Here is a 13,829-nt window from a genome sequence, read left to right as displayed (position 1 = left end):
ACCGGTGGAGCCTTAGGGCTTGTCTACGCATGAAAGTTTAATCCAGAATAAGGTAGGGTGTGAATGTAAAGCAGATTGGCTATTTCTGATTAACTACATGCGGATGCTGTTAATCCTTCAAGTGTGGATTAAGCTAATTTGGAATAAGTGATGATTTATTATGGAATAGGAGCATCCACACATGGAGTTAATCAGAAATAATGGAACAGGAATTGCTATTCCAGGATAACTCTCTGTGCAGGCAAGCCCATCTCCTACACTTGCTGACCAACTCGGCTGAACCAGCAGAGAGTTGTTGTTACTTGCTGCCGTATTGCACAGTAGCAAATTTCTACCCTTCAAAGCAAGGAGCTACTTAGAGGCACAATCTAACCCTAAGTCTTAAATTTGTTAGAGAGGAGTTATGTTCAATAGTGAGCTGTCTGGGTTAACAAAGAATATTCATGGAAAAAACCCAACTAATCAAGAGTTTTGTCATGGAATTCATTCTCTATCTGCTCAGCAGAGTGGAATACACATTGGTTTTAAACCATCAGTTAAATATTATTAAATGCTGTTAAAAATGTGTAATTGTAAACTGACGGATATTTGTTTTTTCCTAATTTCCAATAACATTATAAGTGGGCATGCCAATCCTGCAGCACCCCCTGTGCACCAGGTGTAGCTCTGCAGTACCCTGCCTCCATTTCCCCCTTCAAGGGGCTCCTTAAATAGGCTCCGTACAGGCTTGGAAGAGCCCTGGAGGCGAGAGACAATGCCAGAGCTAACCATGGACTTTTTTTTTGGTCTTGTTGGAAGAGACTTTAGTTTGGGACTCTGGGTTGTTTTAGGGTGACCACCCATCCCATATTGGGTGGGACAGTCCTGAAATGCAGAGTTTAAGTCCTGACCCTAGGCTGAATGACTCTGGTACAGCATTTGTCCCGGATTCCCTAGAGCATCACTCCATGACTGCCTGAGACTCAGGGGCGGCATCAGCCTCTTCCCGATGGTGGTGGTGGGGGGGGAGAGGCTCAGGTGGGCCTTAATCCCCCCCTTTCCACAAGACCCCACACCCTGTTCCTCCTCTCCCCCTCAAGGCCCCATCCCCTGCGTAGGTCAGAAGCCAGAGCCAGGCAATAGTAAGAGCCACCCAGGGAACCTGGACTCACCTTTCCAACAGGGACATTGGCACCTCATCCCCCCAGCCCCAGGGCAGTTGGAGGGTCCGGAGCGCTCCACCGTAGCCTGGGCTCCCTGGGTGGCTCTTACCATGGCTCAGCTCTGGCTTCCAGCCTGACCAGGGAGCGGGGCCTCAGGAGGAAGAGGAGTGGGGGGCTAGGAAGGGCCAGGGCAGCTTTTGTCTTTTGAAAAGATGGTCAACCTAGGTTGTTGTAAACTGGCTCTGGTATTAAAATACCCCAAGGCAGGGGTATTGTTAACCAGAGATAGCCTCTTATTTTTTGAAGGTCCCTGAACAAGAGGAAAATCAGAGGTGGGGAGCTTGCAGGAACAACCCTGGCCAGGAGGGGCGGCTCAGTAAGCAGCAGTTCTGTTACAAATTGGCATAGTCAGAGGATCCCAAACCCCCCTCCAACCAAGGAGGAGAGTTGATATAGAAGAGGTAACTGTAAGAAGAAATGGAGGAAATTATCTGCCTATTAGTAGAGCAGCAGCAAAAGACTCAGATCTTTCTCCTGTTGCTTTTGCAAAGCCAACAAAAGCAGCAGGAGGTACAGCTGGTCACCCAGCAGCAGTGGCAGGAGTCCTAATGTCAGCAGCAGGAGCAGTTTCTGCAGCAACAGGGCAGATGGGCCCCGAATCTCTGGGAGGATTGGGACAGGGCAGGCCGAGCCTCTCACTGGCAAAGTTGGGCCTGGAAGATGTTGATGAGGCCTTTCTCTGCATCTTTGAGCAGGTTGCCTGGGATGACTCTAGGGTGCCAGGGTGATGCCATTTCTGACTTGAGAGGCTAAAACTGCTTATAGAAACTTGAGTGATGCAGTCGAGCTTGTACCGCGCATGGTTCATGGCTGAAGCATACCGGCATAAATTCCACACACAGCCATGTCCACGGGGAGCCGGACCCTATATAGCAACCCAGAGGTTGCGAGATCTAACTGCCCAGTGTCTGAATCCAGAGACAATCTTGTTGGGGGTAGTCATGCATCTAATTGTTTTAGAGCAATTTCAACCACTTGTAAGTTTCAGCTGGAGTGGTGCTCTCCAATAGAACTTACACTGGTGTGGACAAAGTTCCAAAAGGGGAGGGTGTGTAACAAGGTGAGGTTCATAGTAAGAAGCAGTCCTGTTACAGGAGCTAATACTGTTTTTGATTCAGTCTCATCTACCTCTGCCAAGTATTCCCATTCCTTCCTTTGCACATACTTCTGACATATCCTGCCACCAAACCCATTTTATGAGCTGGGAATGAGCTGTAGGGGGGCAGGTCACACTGAGAAATCATTATAGGAATGGAGAAGTAGCATGGAACCCAGAACAGCTCTGATCAGGCTGCTGGCCATGAAGACATGGATAGGAACATACCATAAGAACATAAGAATGTAAGAACAGGCATACTGGGTCAGACCAAAGGTCCATCTAGCCCGTTATCCTATCAGATTCCCCAGAGGGAATGAATAGAGCAGGTAATCATCAAGTGATCCATCCCCTGTCGCCCATTCCCAGCTTCTGGCAAACAGAGGCTAGGGACACAGTTATACCTACCCTATAAATTCTGAAAAGTATAACTATCTTCTTCAGGTTGCTCTATAAAAGCTTCATTTTATTTTTTAAATCAACAAGGCAATAGTTGTTAGGATATGTTAAATGACTCTGACAAACTTTAGTCCATAAAAAGTTTATTCTTGTCCTTGGAGGTGTTGAAGTTTAGCACAGTGCCTAAGGCTATATTGAGACTTGATATATCAAACTCATTTCACTTTACACGCAGTAATTAATTTAACAGTAAATGAACCTGCTCTTTCTTTGTGTGGTGCTATACTATGTCACTTAGTAATGATCACAGCTTTAGTTTTATTAAAAGTAATTTGATTTATCTACTATTTGAGTCTTCACTCTCATCTGACTACGGATTTAAGATATAAGCATATTTTAGACGGCAGTGTGAAATAAGGAGGACGTGTATTGGCTGCTTCCTGCATTTGTGTGCTTTTCTGGTTACATTTGGAAAAACATTTTAAATGTTTTCACAACAAATGAGATTCACAATTCCTCCTACACTGCAGGCACTGTTCACAAAGACTAAAGCATATGTTTGAAAAAAACAAAAAACAAAAGTTCATAGGAGACATAAATATGACCTCAAAGAAGCTGACATTAGCAAATTATAATCATATTTTGAGTTGTGGCTAATGCATGACAACCCAAACAAATATTTATGGTCACTTTAATACTCTTTAACCTCCTGAGACTATGATAATTCATGGTCAGCTTAAAGCATGTAACACATGATGTTGCATACAATGTGTGTACATTTTCCATTAATTTTCAAAAGTACATATTAAGGAATGTAATTAACCCAGTGAGCCAGATCCTCTGCTGGTTTAAATGAGAACATGTCCACTGAAGCCAATGAAACAATTCCAGTTTTCACCAGCTGAGGAACTGGTGCAGAGAGCAAGATTCTGTCATCCTTCCACATATTGACTTGTTCAGTACTCTGTGCATAGTCACAGTGAAATCCAGGGGACTACTTTGGAGAATAAGGGATTACAAAATACAAGGGTGGCAGAATCTGCCCCATAATAAATAAAAGCAACCACTCTTTTGCAAGCCTAATATTCATCACCACATGAATACTGTAATCAGCTATATGACATGGAGAACTTAGTGTGTCACATAGAAGAAATAACAGACACAGCCAGGAAACTGATAGGTGTGGTATTAGATTACTAGAGACAGTTATGGACTGAGGTCATTGAATTAAAATTAAATTAATTAAAACAAATAATTAAAAAATGTAAACTAAAATAAAAACTAATTTAAAAATGTAAACTAAAATAATATATTCGGATTGAGAACACATATTTAAATTTCATATACACATGCATTTTGATCTCAGGTATTATCTTGTAAAAGTAGCTCTGTCCCTTAAGCACAAATGCAAAGCAAATGCTTTTACAAGATGAATAGAAACTCATGGTGCCATTTATCAGAGATTAGAATCTGTTTTTCTCTCACACCCCTCCACTCCCTATTTCCATATATACTCCTGTAAGAAATTAATTCCTCGGTCAACTATTCTTTAATGATGCAGTTCACGTGAATTGTCAGCTTCACTGGCAGAATGATGAGGGTTACATTGTAGATAGGTGAAAGGAGTATATTGTCTTGAATCATCTCATGACATTCATGTATTGATGCTCCCCTTCATCTGACAATGTTGTGAAGAGGGAAATCACCTTTCAGTTCTGATGTACACAGGCTTACTTCACAACAGTTATAATGCTGGGGATCCCACTCTTTCTCCACCCAGGAACCCTAAACCAAATCAACCTTTCTTGTCATGACTCCAATTTCATAATAGTTTATACTTGCATTTTCTGGGCTGTCAAAGACACTGGAGAGGAGAGTTTTCCACCACGCCAGGAAGTACTTTGTCCTCCCCCACAGGAAGACATCAGGGGAGAATGGAGGAGGAGCTGGAGTTGGGATGGAGATCCATGTGTCATGGTAGTGTTGCTCATAGGTTTGATAGGCATACAAATGTTGAACTTTTTGAGTTCCTGCATCAATGTTTTTATATATACTTTTTCTTTACTGAGGATGGTCTACAGTGTGCTTTTACATGTAGTTTGGTCATGTTAACACTGGGGTGTGGATTTAAAAAGAAATCCTCTTTGCAGCATAGTGTACATATGATAAGAATAAGTTATGCCTTGTGTACTGGGTGGTATCCTGATGGGAAATGGGCTGGATTAACTGTTGCCACACACCTTAACAATGACCAAAATACCCAGTCTCAGTCTTGCTTCCCTTTATCATTCTGTCCAAAATTCTGGTTTAAAACCCATGTCTCCCCAAGTGGCTTTCTTCTTGGTAGCTTGCTTCACTCTCATGTCAGGAGAGGAAGAGAAACTTGCAGGTGCAGTACCAGGTGGGTTAACTCTTCAGTGAAGGTATACCTGGAGACACCAGGATAACTGTGAATTGGTAAAATGGAGCTGAATTTCACCTCACCTTCTCTCAGCCCTGATACCCCTGACATGTTCCCTACAATAGGATGGAAGAGGGGCAAGACGCGTAGGAACTGGCTTCACCCCAGCTGAGAGGCTACAAAGAATATCAACTGTTCAGATGGGGCAAGGTCCCAGCTCCTTTCTGCCACTCAGGTGTCACAAACAGGCCAGAAATGAGACAGAATCTGGCCCACAGTTTGGGGAATTTGTCTTAAAATATTTTGTTCCACTTGTATTAATTCAACCTGAGTTGTATAATCACACTGCTCAGCCAGTGTTTTCTGTTTGCCAAGTTTTCATCTATGCTAGCTAAAACTCCACCCACCAAAACCTCTCTTCATTTTCCATCTCTGAATCCAAAGATGCTCCAGTTTCCTGTCAACACTAAAGTGAAACACAGTGATGAACTTTAATAAGCAGAGCTCGCCAGAGAGGCAGCTAGAATGGAGCTCTCTTTCTCTGTAGACTGAATCAGTGATTGAAATCTTTATTTAAGAAACTGACAGACAGTAGATTTACCATTCTAACTGTAGTGTCTGGAATCAGTGTCTTAAATTAAGTTTTCAACAGCTGATTTGGCCCTGGGAAATGCAAAATCTTGTTGAATTGTCTCTAGGGGCTTCTTATACTGCATTTTTGTTTGTTTGTGTTGAGTGCTTTCACAGAATTAGAGGAACTATGGTGTCAGAGATAGAAGATCGATGCTTTTATTACTTTGAATTGCAATGCTGGTATACGCAAAAAAATACCAGCTGGGGAAAAAATCAAAGACATTTGACTTCATAGTGTTAAGAATATTGTAATACATTGGGACTTGTGAACTCTAGGATATACAGTTAATTTCCTTGTCAAGAAATAAATATTAAATATCTGATTGATTAAATATAGGCTTTGAAGAAAGATAAAAATAGATTATATATATATATACACAATAAATCAAAGGTCATCTCTAGTAATTCATGACTATAATATCTATATAACTACTTTATTATGAAGTACTAGCAATAAAACACTTAAGGCCTGTGTTGTGTAAAACTCTTACTAATAAATTACTTACTAGAGTGACATTTTGTTTCCAGGGCACATATATTTTATACTGACCCCATCTATTTTTATCTTTCTGGTACGAAAGAATTAAAATAATTAAAACTTCCTTGAATTCCCAATACTGGACCAGCTCCTCTGATGGTATAAGTGAGTGGAGCTCTACTGACTTCAAAGGGAGTTTAAAGTGCACAAGGAATATAGCACTAATCCCCTTTTGCACTCACAACATTCCAGCTAAAAAGGTGAACTATATTGTACCATTTATTTTTAAGCATACATACCCATTAATATTAATTGATGGCACAATCAGGCCCTATGTGAGGAGGAAATCAAAACTGCATGGTTCAGCACTCAAAAGTCAGGAAATGCCAAACTTATGCTTGCACACACCATCTGTGCCTACCCTCTTGTGCCTACGCATTTCAACACTGTCTTTAATTACATGGTCATATACTATTTAAAAATAAAAATTATACATTTTTGCAACCTTAGCTACACATGTAGCATCTTGTAATACTTTATCATTTATTTACACCCATGTAATTTTCACTGTTAAAGCAGTCCAATATGTCTTTTATACACTATCAACTTGATCTTGCAAGGATTTTCAAACCTTATGCATTGGGAATAGTTCAAACTTAACACAGTGCATAAAGGTAAGTCTGTGCCTAAATCCTTGCAGGACTGATGTGTTAGGCTTTTCATATAAGTTCTCTCTTTCTAAGGCCTGATCCTGCGAACACATAGTGTTTATTATCCTAAGTAGGACTAAGATTTTGTCACACATATTTTAGTAAAAGTCACGGACAGGTCATGGGCTTTCATGAATTTTTCTTTATTGCCCATGGTCTGTCCGTGACTTTTACTAAAAATATGTGTGACAAAATGGGGAGCGGTAGGGTCCCCACACCACCCACCATGGCTGGGCAGCTGTGGGGGCTCTGGCTTGGAGCAGCAGGGGCCCCCATCACCCATGGGGGCTCAGAGCTCCAGGGAGTTGCAGGGTTTCCCCGCCGCCCGCAGCGGCCAGGAGCTGCAGGGTCCCCCTGCTGCCTGTGGCAGCTCAGAGTTCGAGGGGGTCCCTGCTGTCCCCGCTGTTCCCAGCTGCCATGGGCTGAAGTCACGGAGGTCTGTGGAAGTCATGGATTCTGTGACCTCTGTGACAAAATTATAGCCTTAATCATAAGTAGTTCCACTGGGAATTTCAAATTTTTATTTTGAAAATGACATTACTTTCAAAGCTCCCTGAGGTGCTCAGAGTTCCAGCAGTCTGCCAGGGAGGGAGCTGGGCAGCTTGGGCACTCTGGAACCCCTCCACCTGGTGGGCTGATGGGAAGCTGTGGATCCTGGAAGCCCAGGCTTCCAAGGACCCATGACACTGGGAACTTGGCAGCTGGGGTCAAGGAACTGGAAGCCTGGGCTGCCAAGGGCCCAGAGCAGATTTCCAATATCAGGCAGGATTATGTTGTTAACCTGCCTGGTTTCCATTGGCATTTTGTCAAAATCATTCCTACAGAATGTTTTGATTTTCATGAATTGACATTTTCTGATGGAAAAAATGTTCCATCAGAAAATTTCTGACCAGCTCTACTGCTGACCTTTACTGTTTTGCTGTTTTCACAATTTCACTCTAAACAACCACATGATTTTTACTGGAATTATGGGAGAGGAAGACAACCAAGACATATTGTTATTAATAATGACAACTTACTGCAGGGACAAATTTATCATGACAGACTGGATTTAATTAACCATGGAAAAGCCAAGGAATCTAGTCTGACTTGCAGGTGACCATTTCTTACATAATTCTGAAAGTATGAATTTGCTTGTAGACCGAAAGCTACAGTTTGAGTAGAACTACTAGACAACATGGAAATTGAAAACATGTGGGAATTTTTCAGACAGTAGGTTGAGTGTCAATGTCAACTTGCCCCAGTTAAAAGATCAAGGTGAAACAAATCATGAGTCCTGGATTATAAGTGTCAACTAATTCAGACCTTCAGTCAAACTACGTTAGCTGAAAATTTTACTAGCATGAAGGCAAACAACATGCTATGCATGAAATAAAGCTTTCAGATATGAGACAAGGAGAGATGTTGGAAAGAATGTAAACAAACTTGAAAGACCCAAAGAAAGAATGGTTTTGTAAGGACATAAAAATGGACTAGGTAAGGGTTCAAGAATAGGGTGACAGAATATTTTTTTTCACCAGATCATGAAGTCAGTGGAAGTTGTAGATGATCAGCTTCTCCCAGGATTTGCATTGGTCTTGAAGTCACTTGGCAAAATATAATAACACCAATTGAAACCTTTACTCTGGAATCAGAAATGTCTTTGGCCAGAAATTAAAGAAATGACATGATCTTGGAGAGTGTATGTTTGGTATACCTTTTATTCAAAAGGTTAAAAAGACCCTCTCAGAGGTCGAAGGAATATTTTAATGTAATACTATTACCTCTATTTTAGAATCTTAAAACTAAAATCTGTCTGCAAACGAAAGTGGCTGCATTTATATCTCGTTATTTTTGTTGGCAATTACTGTTGTGAACATAGCTGCCATTTATATTTTAGTTTGTGAGAAAGGTAACAGTGTGCTCATTTTTAACTTTCTCTGGCTGAACCAAAGTCTCTCACTTTCCTACTTTCCCAGTCTCAGCTGATGTTCTTCATTCTTGCCTCGTTCTAATTTCCAATTCAAACTGACCCCACATCTTAGTTTCCTGGTTCTTGTGCCATTCGACTTGTTGGTACCCTCTCCCAGCCAAACTCAAGTCTTTGCTTTACAGCCTTTCCTCCCAGCAGTAACTGTAAATAATTGCTCATGGTACATGCACACTTATACATAGATGCTACATCTCCATTCCTTTCATAGTCAAAGTACTTTAGAAATATCAACAATTAAGCCTCATAACATTTCTTTATCGGTTATATATCTTTTATATTAAACTCTGAACTAAAATAGGGCATATCTTCCTGATATTGAGCAGATCATTGTTCATGACTTTTGTTTTATATGCAAGAGCTGTACTGAAGAGATTCTTTATAACAGTCTAAAACATTCTTTACTTACAGTGTTTGTTGGTACTAATAAACATTTTCATTGGCTCTCTAGTTATAAATTCAGTGAAACTGAGATTGTGATATTACTAATAAATGTTGAACCAAAGTAAATATCCATACTTCACATTTCCTATTAAAATCTAGTTATTACTTTCAGAGAGGATTATTATTCTGCTGATCCAGAAGAGACAGTTTGAATAAATATGGAAATTATCTGTAATAAGATAGACCTAAATCTGTGATAGATCCCAAACTAAAGATTGTAAACCTCTCACTCAGATGAGATGGGGCCTTTTATGAGTGGGTGATATTCAGTGGACATCTTTTATGGAGTTAGGTATGAAGATTAATTTGCTAAACTCTGATTTTTTCACTATTCACAGCAAAACTATGGAACGTGTGACTGTATGTAAATAAATAGGTTTCTCTTGTTATAATCTGGCATGGTGTTCTGTAAATTACCGTGCTTGACCTATTTACCCACATATATAACATGACTGAAAATTCTGTGTGGTGTCTCCCATGTAATTAAGAATAAAAATCTCTGGGAGAAAGATATAAGGGTGGAATGCCAAAAGACAGGATGAGCTACCAACAAAGTCAGTGGAGACTGACCCTGCTCATTTGACAAGGCTATTAACCTCTTGGAACACTGACCCATATCAGATGGTCACATCCAGTAAATAAAACTCAGACTGTTGCCAGTGCTGTTATGTGTCATATCATTATAATATCTGTTTCTAGAAGGGATTTCAATTAGCAGAATTTATATGTTATAAAATTTAGTTCTAGAAGTGGTCTTGAATTAGGAAGAAAATATAACTGAAGTGAATGCAAACATTCCATGATACAACTGTCAGGAAAAGAGGATTATGGATGTAGTTCATTCAACAGAACTTAGGAAAAACAAGTCTGCAATAGGTTACCACTCAGTAGCCAAATACCACTAATGCCAGCTTAGGGTTTCCAGCAGCAAAAACTAAAACTCAGCTTTCACTCCTTATCAGACTGTTAATGTCTAACCTAATATTCATGAGCGAGACCTGATCCAAAAACCTACATCAGTTGAAAGACTCCTGTTGACTTCATAGCCCATTAAATACACACACACACATTTGTAAATTTCAGATTTCATATGTGATACCTGGTAGTAGTAACAGCCACTACAGTTATGTTGTACTTAGTTATAAATTAAGGTTAGGTTGGAACTCTCATCATAATTCTCTTTTCACTTGCTTATGACTTTCTGAAAGAAAATGCTTTATTTAGAACTGTATAAATCAGATATTTTTCTTTAAAATTTAATTCAAGCTATTCACAAGTAAACACCATCCCCACATAACCCTCAAATCTCCATGCCCTGTTCTTAATCTGCATGAAGCAAGAAAAGACAGGAACATATTCATTTTCCTTAAATGAAAACAAAAGGATTCTTCCAAAAGCATGCCTGCAAAATTTTCATTTGCTGCATCAGGGTTTTTACTAAAATAGATAAAAAAGGGTGAGCGGCAGGGAATCATGTAAAATTTAATCTTTTTACATGTTATTTATATATTTTTTTTAAATCCCAGACAAAAATCGCTCTCTACAATTGATTAATTTCTTAGATTAGAAACACATTTCCATTTCTCAGTGAAGATAATGAACTCCCTCTCCTTAGTTTAATATTCCAGAAGAGTATAGACTTATCCAAAATGCTCATTAGCAAACTCCCAGATGTTAATATAATGTTCAAGGCATCACAATTAGATCAATAAAAACAGGAATATATTAATACTTGATAATGTCAAATTTTAAGGAAATCTCTTAAAAGTTAGAACCTTTTTTTCTTACCTTGGTTAATTTATTAATGTCTGAGGACATTAATAAATGCCTTGGATACAAAATTTCTCCTGTTTGTATAAATGACCTTCCAGCCTGATTTAAAAAAGAAAGCTTTATTATAGTATGAGCATATCCCACTGACTATCCTAATGTACACACATCATTGATAACAGCAGAAGTACAAGAACCAGACATCTCAAAGTCAAAATCATTGACAAAGATGAATTAAACTTGTTCAAATATATCTAATAGTCACAATGGGGTCTTTGCCCTCCAACCCTTAATTCAACAGCAATATATAAATACTGCACATACAATATTTATTTTAAAAAGGCCAGTTCCTCTTGTAAAATTCTCTCTACCCAGAAAACTGCATTTCTTTTTAATTTTCTGCTTTTATTTTTAATTAATCCAGACTCTTGAATTTTCTTTGATAACCGTTCTGCAGTTGGTCCAATGAACACTTTAATTTTCTAATCTCTTGCCAAATCCCATTGATCTTCTATTCATTCTCATAACTAAATTACAACTAGGCATTATGGTAATTTCAGTAAGGGCTAGCTTATGCTGTAGGAAGCAGCCTTGTGTAAGGGTGGGTTCATGACTGAACCATCCAAGGAAGAAATTGTGACTCACCTGTAGCAGATTACTACCCTCTCTAAAATGGCTCAATTGCCTGTCCAGTGTTGGAAGGTGAGGATCAGAACCAAGTCTGTGCCCATTCCTCACCATCCCCACCCATCTATAGAAGTGGAAGTAATGGGCATGCAGCTCCTGCTTTCCTCTCCCCACACCTGCAGTGGAGATGTGGGAGCCACAGAGGGAAACAAAGGGGTCTTATTCTTTCAAAAACCTCCTGTGCAGCCACAGTGGTTTGTCCACCATTGGGCCTTAAATTAGTAAACTTCATCCTTCCTTGGCCTGGCCTGAGGAAGAGGGCTTGATCTCAGAATACAAACTCATATCCTGGGAATCCTCATTCACTCTGTCCAAAATTCTAGATGGAATAATTGATCCAGCACCTTTTGCCAATGGGGTAACTCTAGGGATTTTGTATTTCAATAAGCCACAATGGAGAGAGAGAGAGAGAGAGAGAGAGAGAGAGAATTATAAAAGGGTAGGACTGGACGGGTCCTCAAGCGGTCATCTAGTTCAGTCCCCTGCACTCAAGGCAGAAGTAAGTAATACCTAGACTGTTCCTGATAGGTTTGTCTAACGTGTTCTTAAAAAAAAAAAAAAGGACAGAGATTCTACAACCTCCCTAGCCAATTTGTTTCAGTTTTTAACTACCCTTACAGTTACAAAGTTTTTCTTAATGTTCAGTCTAAACCTCCCTTGCTGCAATTTTAGCCGATTGCTTCTTGTTCTATCCTCAGAGGTTAACAAGAACATTTTTCACCCGCCTCCTTGTAACAATCTTTTATGTACTTGAAAATTGTTATCATGTCTCCCCTCAGTCTTCTCTTCTCCAGACTAAACAAACCAATTTTTTTCAATCTTTCCTCATAGGTCATGTTTTCTAGACCTTAAATCTTTTTTGTTGCTCTCCTCTGGACTTTTTCCAGTTTCTCCACATCTTTCGTAAAATGTGGCACCCAGAAGTGGACACAATTTTCTAGCTGATGACTTAGCATGGAGTACAGTGGAAGAATTACTTATGTCTTGCTTACAACAGTCCTGCTAAAAGCATTTGCTTTTTTTTGCAACAGTGTTACTTGATTCATATTTAGCTTGTGATCTACTACAATCCCAGATCCCTTTCTGCAGTGCTCCTTCCTAGGCAGTCATTTCCCATTTTGTATGTGTGCAATTAATTGTTCCTTCCTAAGTGGAGTACTTTGCATTTGTCCTTACTGAATTTCATCCTGTTTATGTCAGACCATTTCTCCAGTTTGTCCAGATCATTTTGAATTTTAATCCTATCCTCAAAAGCACTTACAATCCCACCCACTTTGGTATCATCTGCAAACATTATAAGGGTAGTCTCTTAAAGTATGATCATATCCTACTGACAACAGCAGCAATACAAGAACCAGACATCTCAAAGTCAAAAATTAAACTCAGACACACACTGAGATGAACCTGTAGCTCAGTGAAGATACGAAAAGAATGGTGGCATTCTGGAAGTGTTGCTAAATCTATGTAAGCTTTGCTGCTGCTTTGCCTGTTTTTATTCATCCTTGCTAAAACAACAGCATATAGGCATTACTGGACCAAATACTGGTGTAAAGAAAGTAAATAAGGAAGTGTTATTTACTCCTTCTCATAACACAAGAACTAGGGGTCCCAAATGAAATTAATAGGCAGCAGGTTTAAAACAAACAAAAGGAAATATTTCTTCACATAACATACAGTCAACCTGTGGAATCCCTTGCCAGAGGATGTTGTGAAGGCCAAAACTATAACAGCGTTCAAAAAAAGAACTAGATAAGTTCATGGATGATAGGTCTATCAATGGCTATTAGCCAGGATGGGCAGGGATGGTGCCCCTAGCTTCTGTTTGCCAGAAGCTGGGAATGGGCAACAGGGGATGGATCACTTGATCCTGTTCTGTTCATTCCCTCTGGGGCACCTGGCATTGGCCGCTGTTGGAAGACAGGATACTGGATCAGGCGGACCTTTGGTCTGACCCAGCATGGCTGTTCTTATGTTAAGTCTCTGTCCAATCATTTCTCTCCAAACAAGGAAATTACCCACTCTTTGAGCCCACATCTTTCC

At 39.8% G+C, this 13,829-nt stretch overlaps 1 protein-coding gene across 7 annotated transcripts in view; it reads right to left on the bottom strand.

Moving 5' to 3' along the window:
* Positions 1 to 13,829, bottom strand: part of NKAIN2 (sodium/potassium transporting ATPase interacting 2) — a 745,781-nt gene that overhangs the window by 122,947 nt on the left and 609,005 nt on the right. For 4 of the 7 annotated variants that reach the window (XM_005280190.5, XM_024113933.3, XM_005280193.5 and 1 more), the window contains one exon: positions 11,121 to 11,204. The exons of the other annotated variants lie outside the window; for them this stretch is intronic. In XM_005280190.5, the coding sequence (XP_005280247.1) occupies positions 11,121 to 11,204 (84 nt within the window). The remainder of the gene's footprint in view (positions 1 to 11,120; positions 11,205 to 13,829) is intronic. 7 annotated transcript variants of the gene reach the window in all.

This window comes from Chrysemys picta, chromosome 3 (genome assembly GCF_011386835.1).
Source record: "Chrysemys picta bellii isolate R12L10 chromosome 3, ASM1138683v2, whole genome shotgun sequence".
Lineage (NCBI taxonomy): Eukaryota > Metazoa > Chordata > Testudines > Emydidae > Chrysemys > Chrysemys picta.
The sequence above is the reverse complement of the archived record's forward strand: the minus strand, read 5'-3'. Positions and strand labels throughout refer to the sequence as shown.